At 42.0% G+C, this 22,507-nt stretch overlaps 1 protein-coding gene across 1 annotated transcript; it reads right to left on the bottom strand.

Annotated features, from left to right (window-relative positions):
• Positions 1 to 72: 72 nt before the first annotated feature.
• YWHAQ (tyrosine 3-monooxygenase/tryptophan 5-monooxygenase activation protein theta) lies at positions 73 to 21,639 on the bottom strand. Its single transcript, XM_056488924.1, has 6 exons — positions 21,456 to 21,639; positions 20,088 to 20,466; positions 5,196 to 5,319; positions 2,634 to 2,797; positions 2,183 to 2,278; positions 73 to 1,142 (listed from the first exon to the last, which is right to left on the bottom strand). Exons 2-6 carry the CDS (start codon positions 20,379 to 20,381, stop codon positions 1,083 to 1,085), a joined length of 738 nt encoding a protein of 245 aa, XP_056344899.1. The 5' UTR covers positions 20,382 to 20,466; positions 21,456 to 21,639; the 3' UTR covers positions 73 to 1,082.
• Between the last annotated feature and the right edge of the window lie 868 nt (positions 21,640 to 22,507).

The raw sequence follows: 22,507 nt of genomic DNA, 5'->3' as shown, positions 1-22,507 counted from the left end.
AGCACAAGATACTTCCTTTTTTAAGTTCAGCCTTTAAATTATTATATGGAATTGTTACAAGTCAGCAGTAGGTGGTTTATAAAATGTAATTTTATTTAATGTTACTTTGCTGTTACAGAGGGCATAACATTTTCACAAGGCTTTTTTGGGACTACAATCAATGATTAGCAACACACAATAGTGGTCCAAACTCTCTAACAATCACTGGACAAACTTGACACCTTCTCACATGTGCACAAACCTGCATGGAAAAGTACTAAATTTTATACTTGGACATGTGAACTTCAATTGGTTTTCCCATTCCAGTGTATTAAGAAATGACATGCACTTTAGTCTGCCAAAAAGCACTGCCTGTACTCCAGCAGTAACATGCTGCTTCTAATACATAGTAAAGTGAATACCAGAACTACAAAGGCAGGAGTGTAAGTGAACTTTTATTGGGAAGGGATATCAACTTAAACAGCAGCAACTGAAGATTAAGAGAAGCCCCTGTTTTTGAACACATAAGCTTCTGTATTACATGATACGGGAAGCAACTCAATTTGTGGTTTTCCAAACTTTAAATGCTCAACTTGATCTGGCCCAAAACTTCCGTATTCCTACTGAAACAAATACACAGTAGCATGTGAAAGTCAATTATGGAAAGGAAACCCTGCAGAATAAGAAGGGAATGTGGAGAATTAAATGCTATATGGAACACTCTTTAGTTGCAATTAACTACATTTTCATATCTTAATGTAATACAAAACACAGTCAACTGGCAGGAACTGGTTCAGATTTGTTTTTAAATACCAGGTACACTTTAGTCCGCTACGTAAGTGTTTGGAAGTTACTTATGTTTATATGAAATGAAGCTATTAATACTTTTCTACAGCAGTAACCGCACACCAGGAAGGCCAGGACAAACACAAATCAAGGAATGGAGTTTTCCCAAAGCTGCAGTGTGAAAAGACTATAAATTGATTTCCATACACATGGATGGGTTTTCTTTGCTATAGGAAATCCAAGTGGAGCTATAAGGAATGGAGACGTGTAAAAAGGTTTCTTGAGAAGGAAAGGGAGAATGACGCCCCACGCGCAGTTTAGTTTTCTGCGCCTTCTGCAGCATCACATTCTTCTCCTGCGCTGTCTGATGTCCATAACTAGAAAGAAAAGAAGAACAGCGTCAGCTTTCAGAAGTGCAGCTTGAATTCCAAAAAGGGACAACTACTGACAGGAAGGAAATTATAATGAATTAGACTTAAGGATGCCCACAAAGTACCAGTGCTCTGGCACTGCACAACCCTGGCTTCCAGTACTTGCTGGGAGAGAAGTAACTGGACAGAGCTCCACATGCACAGGGCACAACGAGCTTTTCCTCTCAGGCAGAGCAGCCATGTTCTCAACGTCTCCAGCTCTTGTGCTTAACAGTGAGCTGTGCCATAGATTCCAGGCCATTCAACAGCCTCCATAGCAGCTCCACAGGCAACTTCCATTTCAAACGCAGCAGTCTGAATCCTGCAAGTGTAGATTGCCACTTTGAAGCTAAGCACTTCACTCTGCTAACAACAGACACTTCTACTGAAGGACTATTGCAAAATAATAAATGTGGTTGTAGTTTTAAATACAGTTATTATTCAGAGAGGACATTCCCTGAAAAACTGCCATAGTTGCATATTTTAATACAACTTAATTGTTCCATAAGGCACTTTCCTAAAATGGTTTATTATTATTATAATAACATACTCAAACAAAATGATTTTATTCTTAGTACATTGAAATTTCACAGCTTTTAAATGAAAATCAGGACAATTAATGAAGCAAGCTACACTGGATATACACCAGGAGAAACTTTGTTTTGAGGTAGTCATGAAAAAAATTTAAGTAAGATTCCCTGACAGATCACAGATGTTTTAATTCCTTGTCTAATCTTATACATTCGGTTGGGCTGAATGCCCCTTCTCCCCTCTACCATAAGGCCATCACAAAGATTGTGAGCTAACCATGTTGTTATTCCAGATTACACAGAATGAAGTTGGACATCACTTTACACAATATTCAAATTAAGTTATGAAAAGGTATCATAGGTAAACAGCCCAAGTCTTTGTGCTAGAGCAAAATAAAGAGTTTTTTTCCATCATAAATTCAGTCTAAGCAAACACCTGGAGAACAGAACTAGATAGTACAGAAAAAAGCAACTTACTGTTAGGTTGTCTCTAAGCAACTGCATGATGAGAGTACTGTCTTTGTATGAGTCTTCGTTCAGTGTATCAAGTTCTGCAATTGCCTCATCAAACGCCTGGAATAATTAAATAATCTTTAGCCTTTCTATTAAGTGATCATTAAGCAAGTAGAAGCTAAACCTATCAGAAAAGGTAGCTTAAAAAAAAAGCAACATCTGCTCTACTTGAAATAAAACCATAAAAAAGATGTAATAAAAGCCTGCCATGTTGCTGAAAATTTAAGTCATGTTGTAAATACAGCCTGCTTGTACCCCTTCAATCCCACTAACAGTATTAGCTATGAAACCTGAAACTTTAAATAGGATTATGTCCTTCACAAACTCTAAGAAGTAGTAATTTATACAGTCTCTTAAGCATAAACTCTCTTCTACTTTCCATGCAGGCATACTGGAAAAAAAAAAAGTTACTTACTGTCTTTGCCAGTGTGCAGGCAAGCTCAGGGTTGTTGAGAATCTCATAATAAAATACAGAGAAGTTAAGAGCTAGACCCAAGCGAATTGGATGTGTTGGCTGCATCTCCTTCTTGCTGATATCAAATGCCTCCTGATAAGCTCCCTGTGAGTTTTCTATTGTTTCTGTAAAAGAATGACAAACAAAGTGGTTTGGGGTTTGTTTAAATATTTTTGAAGATGTTCCTACCTAAATCACTCCATTAGTAGGAGAGTCTACAGTGCTGCACGTAAACCTGTTCTTAGGAAAACTGCACTTATTTTAATCAAAGTAATAATTTTACACCCATCTTAAGTACAGTTGCCACACTGACAAAACACAGGGAACAAACTAAGCTACTACAGAGCAGAGGTATTCAAGAGAGATAAACACACAGAACTTGGTAAACACAACCAATCTCCAAGACTGAAGTAGTCTTCACTGGCCTTTGATATATTAGTTGGAGTGGGGGGGAAGCATCTGCCCATTACTTTTTCTAGAGAACTCATACTTTGCTCCTTGCACAGGATGGACATATTCATGTGAATTATGTGTGCAGAGTAAAGAAGGCCTAATTTCTTCAGAAAGTTTGGAAGGCATGTACAGCATGTTCCAGAAAAACTGACAGTTTGCCTCCAAAAACTGCATGTAGATAGGTCAAGATAAAAACCCCCAGTGTTGTGGCCAAAATAACTGGGAAAAACACCACAGAGAAAAGAAGTTACCAGGTCAGATAGTACTTCAGGAATGCTATCTATGGTCTATTCCAGATTCACTTCTGATAGACAACCAAAGGGCCAAGAGTTGCCCTAAACATGCTGCAGAATGGAAGGAGACTGCAGGAAAAGAAAGGTCATTGTCAGAGCTCAAAATACAGCTCTGTGAGGGAGCTAGCTAGTATTGGCACTGCTCTAGCAAATGTTGGTAAAAAAGCTTGGTAAGTAAAATTTACTAAGTACTGAAAAGAGTCAAGACAAATTTCGATTTTCCAGTATTTACACAGTAATGAGTGCTAAATGAGTGTTGAGAACAGATGAAAGAAGACAAAAAGCCAGCAAATCTAGGAGACAAATTAGCTTGTAAGTATATAAAATATAGTCAAAGCTGAGAAAATAAACAGATGCATTCAGGTGGAACATCAGAAAAGCCTAAAGTCTTGCACTTTTCAAGAAGCTACACAGAAAAGTCTGCATGATGTGATACACTTAAGCTGTAACTTCAGAGCTAAACCCCAGCAGGATCTGCTAACAAGGTTATAGCAATCAATCTTTCTTGCACTGCATCCCCTATCAGCATGTGTGGCATTTAACTGCAATCATTTTAGCCAAGAGAAGCTGGTATTTGTGTGCTTGGACAAGCTCAGATTTGTAGCTGTTGCTTGAGGCCAAGTATAAATAAGATGATCTTTGTGAAAGCCAAAGGCAAGTTTTCTCTGCTACCTTGGACTTGCTGCTTCTCTTTGAATCAAATTAAGGGTTAAGAATTTCTGAATACAACACATTAACGCAAAGACTTTTACCCTGTTTTGTATGTCTTCATTTTTCAATTTGAATGCTCCTACAATAGAAGGAGACTAACAAAGCCTTAACTGAAGCAACAACCAGCCTCATCCTCCCACTGTGCACTGCAATCAATTTCAGGGGGCCAACACTGTCAGATCCTGCCATGCCCAACCCCAGGGGACAGCACTGCAGCATCCACATGCTCCAGCAGTCTCTCCTTTGTGTCATTGCATTACTGCACAAACTAATTTTAGTTTGCTATGTAGAAATAGATCACTAGCTTATGCCACACCAAGAGTTTTTAATATGACAACACTATCTGGGCACCTTACAAAACAGTTTTAATTATTAATTCAATACATCTGCTCAATACAGAGATAAAATCTTCCCCGGAAGAGGTTCCTTAAAACTACCTATGCACCTGTTCTAACTCCTAGGAAAGGTCTACAGTCTCAGTATGAAGTGGCAGTTTCCAGGCCTTTCCTGCTGAATCCAAAAGGGCAAACTAAAATTTCAGGAATAGTATTATTCCCATTAAAATACATTAAAATTCCCATTTTAGAGTACAGCTCACGCTTTTTGGCTAAAGTATTGACCTAGCAATTTTGTAGCTTCTTTATAAATACAGGTGACTATAATGAAGTCTGTTTCACAGTGAAATGGTTAAAATTTATGGATCAACAGGACTCTACTATGGAGCACAAAATGTTAAAGGGATTTGTTTGCTCTCCTCAACCAACTTTATTTTAGTAAAGAATTACAAACACGCAACATTAAATACCATGTCTTCACCTACATTGTTTCCCAGAAGATTTCAATAAGCATTACGGAGGAGCTAGTCAGAAATTTAGGGTAGATGACAGGAACACCAGCTAAAATTCCCTGGCATACTTAAGGCCTAGTCAGTTTTACTCTCTGTCTGTATGAAAACTGGAGATTTCTGACTGAAACACAGCTAACTCATGTGCATTTGGAGTCTGTACATTTAATTTCATGGCCCTTTATTCATGGACCAGAGCTGTGAAATACCCAAGGTACTTACGTTTTCTGTCATCACCACAGGCAACCTCAGCAAGGTATCGGAAGTAGTCTCCCTTCATCTTCAGGTAGAATACCTTACTTTCTGGATTAGTTGCATTAGCTATTAAGTATTTGTCCAAGAGCTCCTGAAACAACAACAAAACACGAATTGACATATTGCAAACACCAATGCAACTAAGTTCAAATTATTTATCTCCCAGACGTTTGGAAGGACTCAAATGTTTGCTACAAGGCTAAATGGAGTTTTAAGGCATTTTAGACAGATGCACACTTATTTCAACAAACTGAGTATAGGCACAAAACCAGAGACTACAATAAGGTGAACAGACAACTGGCCAATCAGACTGTCAGTAACAAGGAAAGGTTTACTGGTGAACAGTTTCAGCACCAAGTTTAGTTTCATGATATACACTTCTCATTTCAAGAACATTGCAAATGAGTAAGCTTTCACCGGAAAAACAAAACACAACACAGAAAGTTTCAAAGCTACTTTTTTTTTTTTTTTTTTTTTTTTGCATCAATTGTTTTTATTAGACTTGTGGTAAGGAATCTCCAGCCTACCTACCACAGGCAGTCAAGGATTCAAACCCATCCAGTCTGCAGCCAAGCTCACCAAGCTGCACCAGCTCTTCACAAGGCTCTAAAGAACACCTGGCTCCAGCACAGCAGGGAGGCATCCTTTATAACCACCTTGCCATTCCCAAAATGGAGAGAGCTATACAGTGCTCTCCAGCACACCCTGAGCTGCTGCAAACACCGCTCCCCTGGTCCACAGCTCCCCTACCTGATAACCAGTAGGACAAGAAAAGGTTTGAAAGCCTCCAGCAAGAGAAGGTAAGTCTCTCCAAGGCTGCAAGCCATCCTAAGACAGGGGTGAAGAAAGGGGAGAAGTACAGGACTTTCCCCCAGAGAACAGGGTAAGCAGCAGGACAAGCAGCAGAGTACCTTATGGCTTGACCATGCCCCTGAACTCCAGAGATTTTACCAAACTCATTACTACAACCACCCATGTTCTCCAGAGTTGACAAAAGATGCAAATGAGTTCTGATACACTCAAGGAAACCCTGCAATACCCAGAGAAACTTTACAGTAGGAAAACAAGTGATAAAGATCTGCATTTACTTATTTGGAAAGTGAACAGGTCATAAAAGGAGCAGAAAGTTTCCACAAAGCCTGCAGCTGGCTATTAAGGTTTTTGTTACAGGAACATGTATCCAAGTTCATGAAGCAGCTACAAAGGAAATATTCACAGAACTGTTAGCTTTCTGCATAAAAATCCTTAGCACTACCTGGCCACTACAGCACTACAGTCAAAGCAAGCTAAGTTTAGACGTAAATCTACTCCCTATGCACACCACCATACCATTATTACTTCCTTTAATGATCAATGGAAGCAGAGCAATCTAGTTCAAAGTGTTCAGTCATTCCAAGTCCATTTGAGGTTTTGGTAACTATTTTAAACTGACACTTGCAGTAAGGTACTTCCAATTGGGTTAAAAAAGCATTTTTGCATCGAAACTGTACGTGTCCCATGGATGTAACACTGCAGAGCCCAGACAAGCTCCCTCAGAGATCCCCACCAAGGCAGTAAGCAAAGTAGAGGGTCACACCTGCCCTTGATACCACCCTAGAGAACACAGCAGGAAGGTAAGATGATACCAAGCCTGACATACCCTTGCACTTACCAAATCAGTGACAGACATTTTTAGGAGTTTCTGTAAAGATATAAAACCACTGCTAAAGCCTAGACACTGGCTATTTGGCAAAGGCTTAGGTGAGGAATCTGTGTAACAGTTTAACACAGTCAAATATGCAGGGACTTGAACAAACATGTAACAGTGCAGTTCACTGATGCTACGGAAAAGGCAGCAAAACCTTAGGTCTGTTCAAAACAAGAGTTTTAGGCAAGGTAGTAGGCAGATGAGTAATACAACACTACGTTAACAGTGCTATTGTGCATGAATCATTCCATATTAGAATGAGTTATTCCCACTCCACAGATTTCTGCAAAGAAAAAAACTTCACATTTTGGCTCATATCTTCCTGCTACTTTTCTCCTATGACAATGTCCACATCAGCCATAAAAGTGCAACATCACACAAACCAGTTTCAAAGTCCCAGAGACAACAGCATGGGTAACCTCAAGTGTACCATAAGAGTTTGGCTTTACAAGAAACTGCCCACAGTGATGAAACACTACACATAATACACCTATGGTTTAGAAAGGCTCCATAAATCTGTAATGTTTGAAGAGTACCTACCAACCTCTAAAAGCCATCCTATGGTTGGGACTGCACTAAGAAGCAGACATGTGATTTATCCATGTGCTCAGATTAACTGTGCCACAGTCTAAGGAGTACTGACCAGACAAGCAGTGAAGATACAATATGGCATTTTAAACCAGGTATTTCACAAAACCTTATCTTAGATTCATCTTTGAAATAAAACTTTCAAGATGTTACAACTATATCAACAAGGGAACAACCAGGCATTTTTCATTTATGCTTTCCAAAACATAGAAATTTACTGTATATTTAGCACACAAAAGGTATTACCCATTTTATTACAAAATTCTGTCTTTGGAGGCAGCTCTAGCACTACAGCTGATCTGACTTGGCTACGGCTGAAAAATACTTAACCCCTGGAATCTAGTGCACACTAAAGAATGTTGGCAGGAAAGCTTTAGCGTGGCCAATTTAAGCCAAATCTGAAAGCTACATTCCCTAGAGCATCAGTGCCCATTTTTTCTTCCCACCAGATGGGGCAGATCACACACTCCTTCCAGGAATATGGAAGGATTTTGCTGATCCAACCCTACCGCAGGCAAGCAGCACTGCGGCCTGTATGTCAGCGCATCCATAAAACACTGCCTTCATTACACTTATCTGATAACCAGTGGCTCTGTCCAAACTTCTGACAAACTTAAGAGAAAAAAGTGATGCTGAGAATGATACAGTTTTCCAGACAGCAAAGAGTGGATTATTTCCTAGGCACTTCTCAGGTAGAGAAGCTGAGTAGCCCAGCAGCACCCACCCCCAGCTCATCTTGAGGGCCTCCTAATCCTTACATAACACAAGTAAGGAAGAGAAATGTGCCTTTTCCTTCAGTTAGGGTGGAACATCCTCATTCTGGACTTTACATATTCAGTTTTGGCTTTTTTTAATAGCCTTAAATGGAACAAGATCTCATTTATGAATCATGTAAGTTAGAACAGAATCCAAATAGACTTTGAGTGGAGCTAATTGTTTATCAGGCTAGATGTTAATCTTTCAAATCAATAATGTATTCAGTGTACTTTGTGAGCCATTAATTTCTGGATATCATCATCACCATTTCTTGGAAGGCATCTTACCCTCTCTCTCAGAAAAAATGTTGGTGGGGTAGTGAGAGCAGATAGCACAGTAAGCCAAATTATTTATTTGACACTGTTCTGAGTCCATAACTCACGATTTCCAGCATCTGTCCTCCCATCTTTCCCCACTTGGACTTTCTTTACCTTTCCAGCAGACAGAAATTAGCCAGGAATTCTTATTTTAAACATCTGATATTAAGTAAAATAACTGCAGGCAGGCAAAGCAATGAAGCAGATGACAGAGAGTCTCAGTTTCAGTGACTTTGCCTAGGGAGAAACAAGAACTGCGAGAGGTATGATTCTGGGATGAAGTAAGGCAATATAGTAGACTGCCATCCATGCTCACATACAGTGAATGTGCCCGTCCCTTTTATGTATGAAAATACAGCTGCCACCATCACCTTCTAAACCAAGCCTTGAAAAACCAGCAATTATACGCTCTGCGACACAAAACACACCTCAGAAGCTGCATGAAAGCCACACGATGTCAGAGCCGCTGATCTGCTCAGATGGGAGCTGACTCTCAGAACCAGGAGCAGTATGAAGATACAGGAAAAATCAAAGCTCTATCCTCAGACCAGACCCTTTGTGTCCCACTGCAGTTGCATTACAATAGGTTTGCAGTGACAGCCTGTGGCTGGTAGCTGCTGTTTGCCCCACACTGACTTACTATGCTCAAGTGGCCTGCTGGTCCTCCTAGAGTGTGACATGATTTCCCACTCCACTTCTCCTAAGTGTTGCTCATCCATCTCAATCTATCTCTACCTTCACACTCTGTGAATACTCTTGCCATCCTAACAGCATCATATTCTCATCTGTGATACTCTTTTCCCCTCCCCTGGAACAGGTCTGCAGCTGCCTGAAGAAGCCACAGAGAGCAGGTTGGGAGCCTGGCTGCTAGATACCTCTTCCCCCGAAGGGTGAATTTTTTTTTTCTTTCTCTCTCCATTGGAAAACACTCTTCTACATGCCAAATCAAAGTTACATTTCAACTGCCTTTTTGGATCCTTCTCCAGTCTACTCTTGTTCTTTCCCAACTACATAAGTATTCTCTCAGTCCCATTTCCCCGCTATTTAAGTAGGCTCAAGGGTTGAACACATGATACTCACTGACCACTGCAACTAACCTGAGCCAGAAATACTAAGTCAGTATATCTGCTCTTATCACTTTCCCATTTTTTCGGCTTCATGAAAAGCAATCCCTGAAAGAGTGTCAACCATACCTTTACCTGAGGTATGTTTGACACAGACAAAGCAGCTCCCTAAAGACAGAGCTCCTTAATAATTATTTGTGGTGTGTGCATCCAGCCAACCTCTCCTTTTAATACACTGGCACACCTCCTCTGCAAATCATGTTCGTTCCACTCTGCAAATCATGTTCATTCCACTCTGCATATGCTGTTACCTCTTTTCAGGGCAACACCTCCTTGGAAAAGCTGACATCAAAACACAAAGTTCTACCACTCTCTCCCCATCTAAGCCTATTTTAAAAGGCAAGACTGATTGAGACATTAAGTTCAACCACAGTGTACACTAAATACTTCCTATACAGTTTAACCACAGGTTAGGTTCAAGTGGCAGAAAAATACCACTGCTACCTGACCTGTGCTGTTCTCTCTTCCCACATATCCAGCTATAAAGAAATCTCAACAGAAGAGATGAATTTGGAAAAAAACCACAAAACATCGTGAATACCAAACTGACCTTTTTGCTTCCTTCAGCAGTTGTGTCATTTAGAATTGGACTTCAGTAAGAGTAGCAAATACATGTGTGTAAGTCTCCTCATATATTCCAATACCACTTGCTAGTGGATATATTATTCACACTTAACCATTCAATATCAGAAGACGAACATGAACCACGTCAGCTCCAGAGATTATCTACTCATCACAACTAGTCTGAGACCAATTTTCAAAGCATGCTAAAGACACCACATGCCTTGGTATCCACAGAATTTTTCAATGTGGTAAACTCAAGTAAAACATTTACAATGTCACCATCACTCAGACGTCAACACCTATGACATGTTCAGGTCACATCACCAGCGCCAAGTCAAAAAAGACTGATTGTCGTTTACATTTCTCATTTACTCAGTAGTTTATCACTAATTTTGCTCCACTAGAAGGAAAGAAAGTCAATCTAAAAGCAGCCATCAGAAACAGCAATGCTCTCCAGAAGTTTGTCCTGTAAGTTAAGCTGCTCCACGGTATTTAGCAAAGAATGTGACAATGTTCTAAACAACATGGAATTTTCTGAATTAAGTGTACGCTAGATAAAGTTTGATTTTTTAAGTCAGACTGTTTCAGCAATATCCTTGAGCCTAAAGCCCATATCTTACTTCAAGTTGTTTAAAATACCTTATTTCAGCACCATCTCCATCGTCTGAGAATGTAATTTTAAAGGCTATTTTTAAATGTGAACATCCTAACAGTTTGTGTGAAGTAACTGGTATTTGCAGTTTATAGTAATTTAAAACAATGTCCTTCACCTGGCTTGAACTCATATGACACAAAAAGCATCCAGAAAATAAAGAAAATCCTACAGTAGTAATTTTTTGACAGAATAAACTAATGAATATCAATGCTTATAATATTAAAAAAGTATTCCTCCTCACTGCATAATGGAAAAAGTTCAATTATATGGGGGGGAAAAAAAAAGAAACCAAGTTGAACTTCTACTCAGCAGCTCTTAGTTGTACAAGAGTTCTTGGACCTGCCATCATTCCACAGAGTGCCAATTTTTCACAAGTTTTACAGGAACTAGGCTGAATTTTATTGTTGTTTCCTAGATGTTTGTTTTCTGAACGGACACTGAATGTTCTCTATTTTAAGCTTTAAGTGCTTCTGGGTTTTTTGTTTTGCTTTGTTTAATAAGGAGTGCAGAAGCTCACCAGGAGAACAAATGTTACCTGGGTAACAGCAAGTAACTGATTACTTAATGTTGTACCACACACTAATTGGCCAAATCCCACAGAACCTAAAGTCACCTGCAAATGAAGAAACTGTTTCAAAATAAACCTATTTTTAGACAAGGCTCCTCAAAAATAATGCACCAGCACAGAGTGCATGTCAACACTTCTTTAGCAAGTTAACTCACCACCCCAAAACATGAATTCAAGATCAGAGTCCCATCTAGATCAGCAGCTTGCATCTCACAGGAAGACCATGAAGTGTGTGAGGCTACATAAATTCAGCCAGGATTGCAGTATGCAAAATATTTGGAAAAATTCTTCAGTCTCAAGAAATTTTGACGGTCCATCCAGACCCAGTAGGAGAAAAAAAGACCTAGAAGTGGCACAGAGAGAAATGGTTTCCACCCTAACTGCAGTCAAAAAGCAAAGCTAAAGTTGGTGAGGCAGCTTAGACCAATATAATCACCTACTATAACTTAAATGTGAATTTAAACACATCAAATCCAAAATCTCTGACAGCAATCTTTGATTGGTGTGGGCTCAGACCTTTCAATAATGCTCTACTCACAAATGACTGCCTATTTTAATAGTCTAGCTGAGTGGTATTTAAGACTTCTTGACTATTTGAAGTACAATCAGTCATTCCAAAGTCCACAGTATGACTCACTGAAACCTAGGTGTTTTTTAACGTTCAGCAGTTGTTTTCTTGACAGGAAAGGGAGAGTCCCCTGCTGCAAATTAAGATCACTTTACTTTCAAAAGTGTAATACAGCAGAACTGAGTTCTTCATCCTTCAGGATTCAAGCTCTATGCATCAACTCCTTTTGGGAGAACATTAAGTGATTTTCATACAGACCTCTCCAGACTAACAGTTTATGTATTGGGGAAAATATGTGTGCACCTTTCCAGAAATGGCATGGCCTTAAGATGACCTGACAAAGCACTAGTGAAAGAAGAGACAAATGTACCTGACATGAAAATGGAGAGTGTGACCTAATTCATCTTTTCCACTTGGTTCCATGTCTTTGTCTATATAATTTTAAAAACTGGCAGCCAATACTTAGGATTGGCCCTGAATGAAGTATCTGGAATCCCACTTAACAAATACAGTGGAAGCCTGAGCTGCAGCACGTCTGCCCACACTATTCCCACCTGGGGCTGAGATTAATTTAATCTAGAATTTACACTCACTGCTTATACTTCCCAGGTTAGAAAGTTCTGTGGTCCCCAGAGAACTATGTAAGCCAGGAATTAGAAGTGTATGGAAATGCAAGTTCTCCTTTCTATAGATTTTCAGACAAAATGAACAATCCAGTGAAAGTCAGAATTATTTAAGTTTTTATGGAAGAGCCTAACGTTTTCCAGTTTCTCCCCCTCATATGTAGAAAATGAATATATTTAAAAAAAAAGAGTAATTCCTCTTTTCAAAAATTGTAAATGTTTGATGAATTAATGGCTTTACAACACAGCCAAAAGCTTTCAGGAAAAATTCCTTGGTATCTGACATATTTATCTCAAATTGATTCTAACATTCTTTCATGACTGTGTTTTACATATTTCTAATTCCTTAAAATACTTCCAAGTGCTCTTCTCCTCTTAGAAACACAAATTTTAGACACTAAATCATTCTCTTCAGAATCCTGGCCATCTAAAAGCTGCTTTCAGCATCCATTTGTGACAATTGCATAATATGAAGAATATTAAAAAAAAAAAAAAGTAAATTTTTATTTAAAAATACTTCTATGCTCTTCAGCTACAGAAGCCAAAAGGTAAGATTAAATGACTGAGGTATATCTAGACTAACAGCACTCAAGAGGAACAAAAGCACAGTGGAGTTATGTGGTCTTAAGGTATATTGCCCTTACCCAAAAAACTAATTTTGTCTTGCTTTAGAGTTCTCTCTTTGGGAGCCCTTGACCAGAGGCTTCTGATGATTGAAACTCAAAATGGTAACACAACAGATGCACTTTCTTCTCATTGTATAGTGTAGCTTGGAAGAGCCTTTTGGATCATTCAACTTTATCTCAAAGGAAACCCAGCAATATATTATTTTAATCAGTCTGTTAGAAGTGTGCCAGTAATTTGTTATTCCCCAAATGAGATAACCTACAACAATGAAGTCTAACCTTAGGTGAGAAAAACTGAAGTCAACATTTCAGATAACCTGGTTACAATAACATCTCACAGAAAGTGAGCCGTGACTCTTTGCTAAGGTCCTGCTACCTGCTTTTTAATAAAACAATTTCTGCTTACAAGAATTTTGCAAAATGTATTCAACTTCAGAACAAAACTTCCTGAAGAAGTTTTATCCAGCAATGATGAGGCTGTCAGTCAGGTAAGCGTGTACAGAGCTTATTCAGAAAAGTTATTATTAAAGCAAATGCAAATTCTTCTGTTTTCAGAGCTGAACACAATTCCTGTATCAGGCTAGTTCAATGAATGCATCATATAAATTAAAGGAGAGAACAAAGAGTAATAGAGTAAGTAATAAACCTTTATCAATATCAGAAACTGGTAAATCAAACCCCTGATTACTTTAACAAATTAAAAGAAAGCTACAAGGAAAATCACAGCTAATTCAGGACTTAAAGTTCTTAGATCTTGACATTTGATGTTTTGGTGGGTGCACAGACCAAAGATGTGAAACTCAGCACTGAAACTGTTTTGCTGCCTCTCTTAAGTGCCTAGCTCACACAAACCAGGCACTGTTAGATATTCAGATACACAGGATGGATTAGCAAATGACAAGCTTACAAACCAGCAGTATGCACAGCTGAAGCGTTCTGATGTTGGTTCCAGCTTCCTGCAATGCAGAAAGGATGAGGAGGAACTTGTAAACACCCCTCCAATAAACTTGGTGGAGCTATACTGAGTAAGTGCCATAAATGCAGTGCTCTATAAGAATAGTTATTACTTACCTGTTTGTAACAAAATTGGCTTCAAGTTTAGTGGCAGTAAGAAAGCACAACCACAAGTAACACTGAGGGGCACCTCATTCTCAAAGGCCAAGAGTACAATTGATTAATCAAGTGTACACCTTCACCTACGAAACATACAAAGTCTACCCACACACTTTTACCAGCCCTTCCTCTGTTTTCCTCACTACCTTCCTCTGAAAATCGAGCATCCCCCATAACTAAAACCAGAATACCAAGCTGTAGTGTATGTACAGAAACTGGTACAATCTACTCCTACTGTGCTAAACAACCCGTTTGTGCAATGATAAAGAAATCAAGTGTAACAACCTTCAAACTCAAGTGTGTTCTTTCCTCAAGTTCTCTCTCTCTCACATACCGTCTTCTGTGTTTTACTTCAAAAAGGCACCTATCACATTAGTATCCAAGGTATTAGAAATGACTGCGAGACAACTGTCTAGCAAGTAAGCATGACAGTGATTTCTAAACTGTTAAAATCTTCACTGCATTAGCAGAAAAACAGAATTTGTAGTTTTGTTGTACAGTTTGGCCTAGTGAGCACATCCTACTGTATCACTGCCACCAAAGCAGTAAATGTCCTCCAAGAAATTTAATAATTCTAGACAGCATTCAGCTGTAGGGGGAGGAGGCAGCAAGCAATGACTGTATGGGATGGAAGATTCAGCTACCATCACAATTCCCTGAACTATTTTTAGCTGGACTTGTTAACAGTTCACAGTCTGTTCAAGAACCTTGATACATTCTAGGTTTTGTTTCTGCAAGAATCAGTCTCTTCTCAGAAATTAAGTTTTCTTTGCACAAGTGTGAGGATTCCACCAGTAGATTCTTCTGAAAGATGACAGAGAAGGTAAGAGAATGTTTATGAATAAGTTCAGATCTAAGTTTCAAGCATATTACACTAAAAAAAAACTAAAGCATTAAGCTCCACAATTCTTACCACAAACATGTCGACGGTTGCTAGAGTTGTGCTAAGAACACAAAGGAAAAATTCCCTCTCTCCACAAATTACTTTTCACAAAAAAAAAAGATTATTCCAAATTCACTCAATTTCATTCAATTCACATTCACTCCACAATTCTGGGTTTGCCAAGAACTAACATTCCCAATCTGACTTTCATGAAGTAGCCTTTCTTTTTAGTCAGTCACATAAGAATAGAAGTTGCTTTAATTTATAAAAGGTTAAAAAGTAATACTCGAAACACAGTCCCAACAACGACTGGGACAACTAACTCAAGTCCAAATGTAATATTAGCGTGTCTGACCTTCAAAATAAAACTGCATCCTACACAGTTCCCGGTATCAAAAAACTGTATGTAATATCTTTTTACTGGGTTTCACATCTACACCACACATTTTTGTACAAATTCTGTCTGTTCCCTGACAACAGGAACACAGAGACATAGAATTCACAAGACATGAAACTTTGGTAAATTGTTTACATAGCAGCATGAAGCTGATACCTACTGGATCTGACACATTTCTGCATGTGCAATAAAAAACCCAAAGATTTCACTTTTCTGTAGGCCAAAGGTGGCAGCAGGGAAGAAACAAGTCTATGGTCAAAGTTACCCATTATCAGACATCAGATATTTTAGCTGACATGAGGAATCTATTTGCTACTGCAAAAAAATTGCCAACTAATCTTTCAATGGACCTCTGAACTTGAACAAACTGCACTAAACGTTACCTTCTAGCATGGGGATTTTTGTTCTACTCATTTTAAGTGACTAATTTTAGAATTAGATTTACAAAATGGACAATAATCAGAAGTGGACAGATTTTTTCATCGTTTTTATTAGCTTTTATTGTTTCTTAATTATGCGAAGCAGAAGTAGGAATAACATTGCAACCTTGGGGGGAAGGGAGGGAGGAAGGAAGGAAAGGGGAGCTGGCAAGAGCAACCCATCAATACATGCTTTCAACAATTAACAGTGCAATCTCTCAGAAGATCAAAGCATCCTATCAGCCTTTACACAGCAAAAATACAGACAATACACACCTTATAGCTCAAAACTATTTCACTGCAGGCACTGCCACAGGGTGGCAAAAAGAATCAATAGCTTAAGTAATGTGACTGCTCCTTCATTTCTAGAAGTTCACAATGCCCTCGTTCACTTCTAGAGAAACAACCCAACATGGGCCTGACACAATACAATGTAAAAACGTTTACAGAGCACACTATGAAAACAGATTTTGGGAAACAACCGAAAAGCCTCAAGTATGTAACTTTTCTATACAACATTTAAAAATAATATTAAAAAAAACACCTTAACGTTTCATCTAGAAACAGGAGAAGTAACCTAGAAACTGAACACATGCAAACACGTGCAAAAACCCTCAGGCTGCAAGTGGACAGCGCTGTCTTCCCTGCCTTTATGTTAGTGCTCTTTAAAGAACAAAGGAGCCTGAATGCAACACAAGTTACAGCCATACAAAAGGACCACGCTCTCAGAAAACCCACCAGTTTAATCTGCTTCCCCAGAAAAGTTCCAATTCAAAAGTTAACTTTTTAAAAAGTCTATTGTCACTGAACAGCAGAGTGTGCATACAATTAAGCAGACATTATACTGTACAATATACTGTACATTCCGTCTTCGAAGTTTCCCACATCATTTCACTAATTACATGAAAGTTGCTGCTGCCTCCATCCCTTCTACATTATCTTGAACCAGTCTTGAAATCACTCAAGTCAAGAGAAAGCAGCATAAACTTTGTGCTCAGAGTATATGAAACAACATAGCGCAACTTTATCTTGAAAAAAAAATTAAGTTGCCAACCTGTTTCTTTATTCAAGAAGAGTTTCAATAACAGTTTTAACTATGAGTCATAAGGGATGATTCAACATTAATCCTCTACATTACCAAAGAATTAGTCAATCAATACAGGGAGTTCAGCAAAATCTCCTAGTGTACTTTTCAAATAAAACATTTGTGCAAGTTGTTTGACAGTCATACCGCTTCTCCATTAAAGAGCTACTCCCATCTGTAAGACCAGTCATAAAATTAACTGTTAAAAAGCATTCAGATCATGCCTACTTGCAAGACAGGCAGTTAAAGAATGACAGTTAAATAATCAGTAAAAGCTTTATTTTGATGTATATATCTATATATCTTAACATAATTTTGAATGTTTGTATTCTAGCAGTGATTAAATTTAAGTTCTTCAACAAATCATGATCTAAACAAATGCCTTACTTAATAGGCTTGGGACATTTTTTGTAGGAAAAAAGTAATTACAAATTCCATTTCCCTGACATTTTAACAAAAAAATTAGCAGTATTTTTAATGCTAGCAGAAGTATGTCTAAATTAAGATTTAGAAATATGCCATAACAGTAGTTAAAAAAAAAAAAAATTTAAAAAACTGTTAGTAGTATGACTAACAGCAGTCACACTCCACCCAACACACCCACCCTTGCTAAATCCAAATACTCCAGATGACAAGCAACCTTTCCATACTACTTGCCAGCAGTTGTTACAGTTTAGCTGCCTTCCTAAAATGAAAAAAGCATCTCTGAGATTCAGCTGAAGAGACCTGAGAAAGCTACAAGCCGTTACCATAGTACTAGTACAGAAGAAATTATCATTCAAAGGAGGAGCCAAAACCATTGCATGGCTCAGCTTTAGGAAACCCATCCTTTGTAACGCCTGCTTCTTGTGAATTCCAATCTCTGACATGCTGACTCATGGATCATAGGAGTGGTAGATGGAGGAGGAAAGGGAGGAAATCAGAAGAGAGCAGAACTGCACATGGCCCTCAAAGAAAGAATAAAAAAAGGAAGGCTTGCAGTAGATAGCCAACATCTCCTTCTACCAAAGGAAGGCACATCTTTGCAGCAGGTCAGGACAGGACAGGACAAGCATGCTCAGCTGCAGGTTTTGGTCTTCACTACTTCCTGCAGCCTTTCATGCCGGAAGGAGAGAGTTGCCAACAGACCATTGCTGAGAACAGAGGAAGACTAGAGTGCATTAAAAACCTCATCTAGCACAGGAAGCGCCTGCTTTCCCTACACCAGAGATCTGTGCTAGCACAGCTACCAGAACACCTGCTGGCCACCATCAGATGGGGTGGAATAACTTCAGCAGAGACACTGTGTGAAGTGGTTCACTGCCCCTCCCTATGGAAACACAAGTTCCTTGTCAAAATGGTACAGTATGAGATTTTATGCATCAGCTTCTCCAAGGCACTAGATTTGGTAAAAGGACAGAGGGAGATTAAGAAGTCTGAAGAGTGAGGTTTATATGGAGGGTCCAAAATGTTAGTTCTGAAGTGGGGCACTGAATAGAGAAGAGAAAGAAGAGTGACTCAAATGCTGGCATTTCATCACACAGGGTTCTAGTGAAACTCTTGTCACAGGAAGTAGGAATCCTACAGAAGACCCATCATTTTCACAAAGGTGAAAGTTTCACAATTTCAATACACCCATAACTAGAGAAACAATTTTGCTCTTGTGGAAGGCACAGGCTCTTAAATGTGTTAAGGAATTAACTGATTCATAAAGCTAATACGAAAATTATTTTCAAGAAAAGATAACTCACTTTGATTTAGAAAGAAAGAACAAACCTAGGTGGCAGCATACAAGGAAGCATACAGGTATTTTCAGCACAATCCAAAGAAGCAATCCCTTGTATGTGAGCCAGAACACTTAATCAAGAAGAAAAATCAGTAACTTCCAAACCACTCACCTTTAAATTCACGTTTCCTAAACCAATCTAGGATAAATTTACCTCAAAATTGCTTATTTCCTTATAGACATGCTTCCTCCTGTTCTCGGATTAGCAATACTAGACACCAAATAAAAGGGTAACTAGGAGGAGCAAATCAACCACTGAAGATGATCTGCCACAGAATTACTACTGCATTATGCACATGCAGTTTCTTGCAGATACAATTTCCTGTAGAAATTGTAGAACAGGGTCCAGCAGCCTCCACACTGCTGACACACATCTCTTGAGCTCCCACTACACTGCACTACAGTTTTCCTATCAAAAGCATCTGGAATTCTGCTGCTTCCACAGAAATTTACTTTTGGGCTTTGATGCATGCTTAGGGTGTCACTCCAATCTTTATACCTTAGCTTTACATTGCTCCATAATTACTGCAAACTCATCTCAAAAATACCCTGAAAAGTCAGCCTGCATCTACCAAAGCAAACTTCTATATGCCTCCTTCCCATCTTCAATACAGATGTCTAAGTTTGTAACGTCAAATTTATGTTAAAAATGTTCCTCAAAATGTCTCTTGAAGACCCCTCGAGAATATTATTCATGAGAAAGCAAACAAAATGCACACATTGTTTCAACGTTTTTAGCAAGTTATTAGCTGATCTGAATAAAGAGGTTTTCACATTTTCAGCCTATCTTATGAATAGCCAAAGCACAGACGCTAAACTCCCTGTATCTCTGCAACTACCTGGTGAAATACTGCACATGGATCCACCCAAAAATATACCTTACACTCACTCAAATACCTCTACACATATAGGGCCAACAGCATTGAGTAGTTGATCCTCCTCATCACGGTGACCCACATAAGGGTTACAGAAGTTTCTGCATTGACTTCACTACCCCAGCACAACACTGCATGATATGCCCCAGCCAAGCTCCCAGTGCTTCCCCCAGTACAGCAGCACACTTTAAATACTGCATTTCTTTACCCTAAACAAAATACAAGAAAAAAAAAAGCCCCTACTTACCAGCACCGTGGTGCAGATGGACCTGAGCTCAGACTCCACCTTCTCCCGATAGTCCTTGATAAGCTGCATCTTCTTGTCACTGGTGTCTGTCTTCTGCTCGATGCTGGAGATGACCCTCCAGGCCGAGCGCCGCCCCCCCACCACGTTCTTGTAGGCCACGGAGAGCAGGTTGCGCTCCTCGTTGGACAGCTCGGCACCTTGCTCCGTTACCGCCTTCATGCAGGTGGCCATGTCATCGTAGCGCTCGGCTTGCTCAGCCAGCTTGGCTTTCTGGATCAACTCGGTCTTATCCATGGTGGCTGGCAGTGGGACAAGAGCAGTGGAGTAGCAGAAGAAGCTGGAGATGTCACACTATCAACACGAGAATGCACCTCAAAACCTGACAGGAAGAAGACAGTAACCATGATGCCCGAACAAACAGCACCGAACACGATCCTACAACACCCACTGCAACCCAGCTAAAAACGAGAATTACTGTGAGCCTTGCCTTCCCTTCCCCATCTCCAGTGCTTCTCCTGGAGAGACGGACTGCAACATCCCGCCCTTCCATGCAAGGCTACGGGGACTCGTCCCAAGGGTCCACCCCTCGGGAAAACCACGACCTAGAAACCCAGCCGGAGAAGTCATGCTCGGTCGGTGCTATCCAAAGGACGGCAGCCTGCCGCCCAAGCAGTAGAAACTGCTGTTTTTCCATCAGAAAAAAGTCATCACCCCGCTTTTCCTTCGTGCCCTACGTGAGCATATTAATAAGCCCTCGTAACAGGGACGCGTTGAAAGATTCCTGGTTACCACCCAGCCTGGGGCCCTCGCCCAAATCCCTGCCCTCCGTGCGCTACCAGCCCTACGGGCGAGCTCCAGAGGCAGGCGAGCATGAATGCCGGGACTGGCGGGAAAAAAATACATAATAAAGGCAGCAGGACGAGCTCGGCCCCGGAGAACGCGGCAGGGGTTAAAGCCCTCCAGGATCCGCCTCCCTGGGGGCGAGCGAGGCCGGGGCGGGGGCCCTGGGCGCTTCATCTCCCCGCTGCAGGGCGCGGCGGACCCGGGCCTCCCGTCTGCCCCGGCGGCCGCCGATCCGGCCCGCGGCGCGGAGCGCGGCGGCTCCCGGTACTCGGCAGCGGGTGCGGTCTCGGGCTCAGCGGCCGCGTCTCCTGGAAGGGCGGGGGGCGCGGGGGCGGCCGGCGGAGTCCCCGTGGCGATGGGGCGGGAAGAGGAAGCGGCGGCGGGTGCGAAATGGCGGCGCTGGCTGCACCTCCCGCTCCCCGGGGCCGCCGAGCTCTCCACGCCGCGATCACAAAATGGAGGACGCGGCGGGAGGAGACAGCGGAGCGGGGCACATCCCGCCGCCGGCCGCGGCCCCGCGCTCACCTGGGTCCGCCGGGCTGAGGGGCCGGGCCGCACCCGGTCGGTGCCGCGCTCGGGGCTGTGGCGGAGAGAAAGAGCCGCTCCCGTCTCGGCCGAGCCAGCGCTGAAGGGCGTTGGCGCGCGCACCGACCCGCTGCGCGGCCCGCGCCCACGCGGCCAATCGCGGCCCGGCCTGCGCGCCCGGCCCCGCCCCCCCGCGCGCGGCCGGCCAATCGCAGAGGAGCGCGCCGCCGCGGGGGCGAGCGCGGGCAGGGCGCGAGCTCGGCCGGGCCCGTGGGCTGCGGCTGGGGCCACGGGGTTTCCTCCAATGAGATCCAGGGTGGGGTGACGTCACTGTAGCCATGGTGACGCCGCTACAACCCCCCCCCCCCCTCCTCCCGCCCTCTCCCTCGCTGCTCCCCCCTTCCCGCCCGGCACCCGGGAACGGGACCGGGGATGGGGAAGCGGCGGGAGGGGGCCCGGGGCTCCCCGTAGGGGGGCTCGGCCGAGGCGGTGCCCGTGCCGGCGGCGGGACGGGAGCGGGGACAAGGCGGTGCCCGCGCCCGCAGCACGGCGGCTGTTCCGCCCGCGGGCGGCCGCGCCCTCAGGCCGCTGCTCCCCGCAGCGCCGGCGGGCGGGAGCTCCCGAAGGAGCGGGCGGCGAGCCCGGCCCTGCCCGGCCCTGCCCTGCTGGCCCCGCCGCGGCTCGGGCGGGCAGGGCCGGGAGCGGCGGTGCGGGCCTCGGGAGCGGGCCGGACCAAGTCCGGGTGCTGCCGCCGCCGCGGCGCGGTCTGGTACAGGCACTGCGGGGTTCGTATTCCCGTACGTGTTCCCGGAGCCCCGCGCGGCTGAAGGCAGCATTTCCCATAAGCAACTATCGGTATATTTGCTTGTCTTCATCCTCTTGATCTCGCCTTAATCCTCTAGAGAGATGTATGTCATGCTATGGCATACAGTGGTAGCGTGTTAGCCATCCGTGGGTGGATAAAGGTGAGGCACCTGTGGCCATATGTAGGTCCAAAACCGAGTGGATGCATGACTTGTGTACATTCACGCTACCCGAGCCTCAGGATGTGG

The sequence above is a fragment of the Oenanthe melanoleuca genome, chromosome 3, assembly GCF_029582105.1.
Source record: "Oenanthe melanoleuca isolate GR-GAL-2019-014 chromosome 3, OMel1.0, whole genome shotgun sequence".
NCBI classification, from domain to species: Eukaryota; Metazoa; Chordata; class Aves; order Passeriformes; family Muscicapidae; genus Oenanthe; species Oenanthe melanoleuca.
Note: the sequence above shows the minus strand (reverse complement) of the source record. Positions and strands in the feature narration are given on the sequence as shown.

Excerpts from the sequence above, each read along its gene's own strand:
- YWHAQ (XM_056488924.1), bottom strand. The coding sequence starts at position 20,381 with ATGGATAAGACCGAGTTGATCCAGAAAGCCAAGCTGGCTGAGCAAGCC. Across the intron at positions 2,279-2,633 it reads CCTGCACACTGGCAAAGACA|GCGTTTGATGAGGCAATTGC; the intron begins GTAAGTAACTTT and ends TAATTATTCCAG. Across the intron at positions 1,143-2,182 it reads TGCTTAGAGACAACCTAACA|TTATGGACATCAGACAGCGC; the intron begins GTAAGTTGCTTT and ends TTTTCTTTCTAG.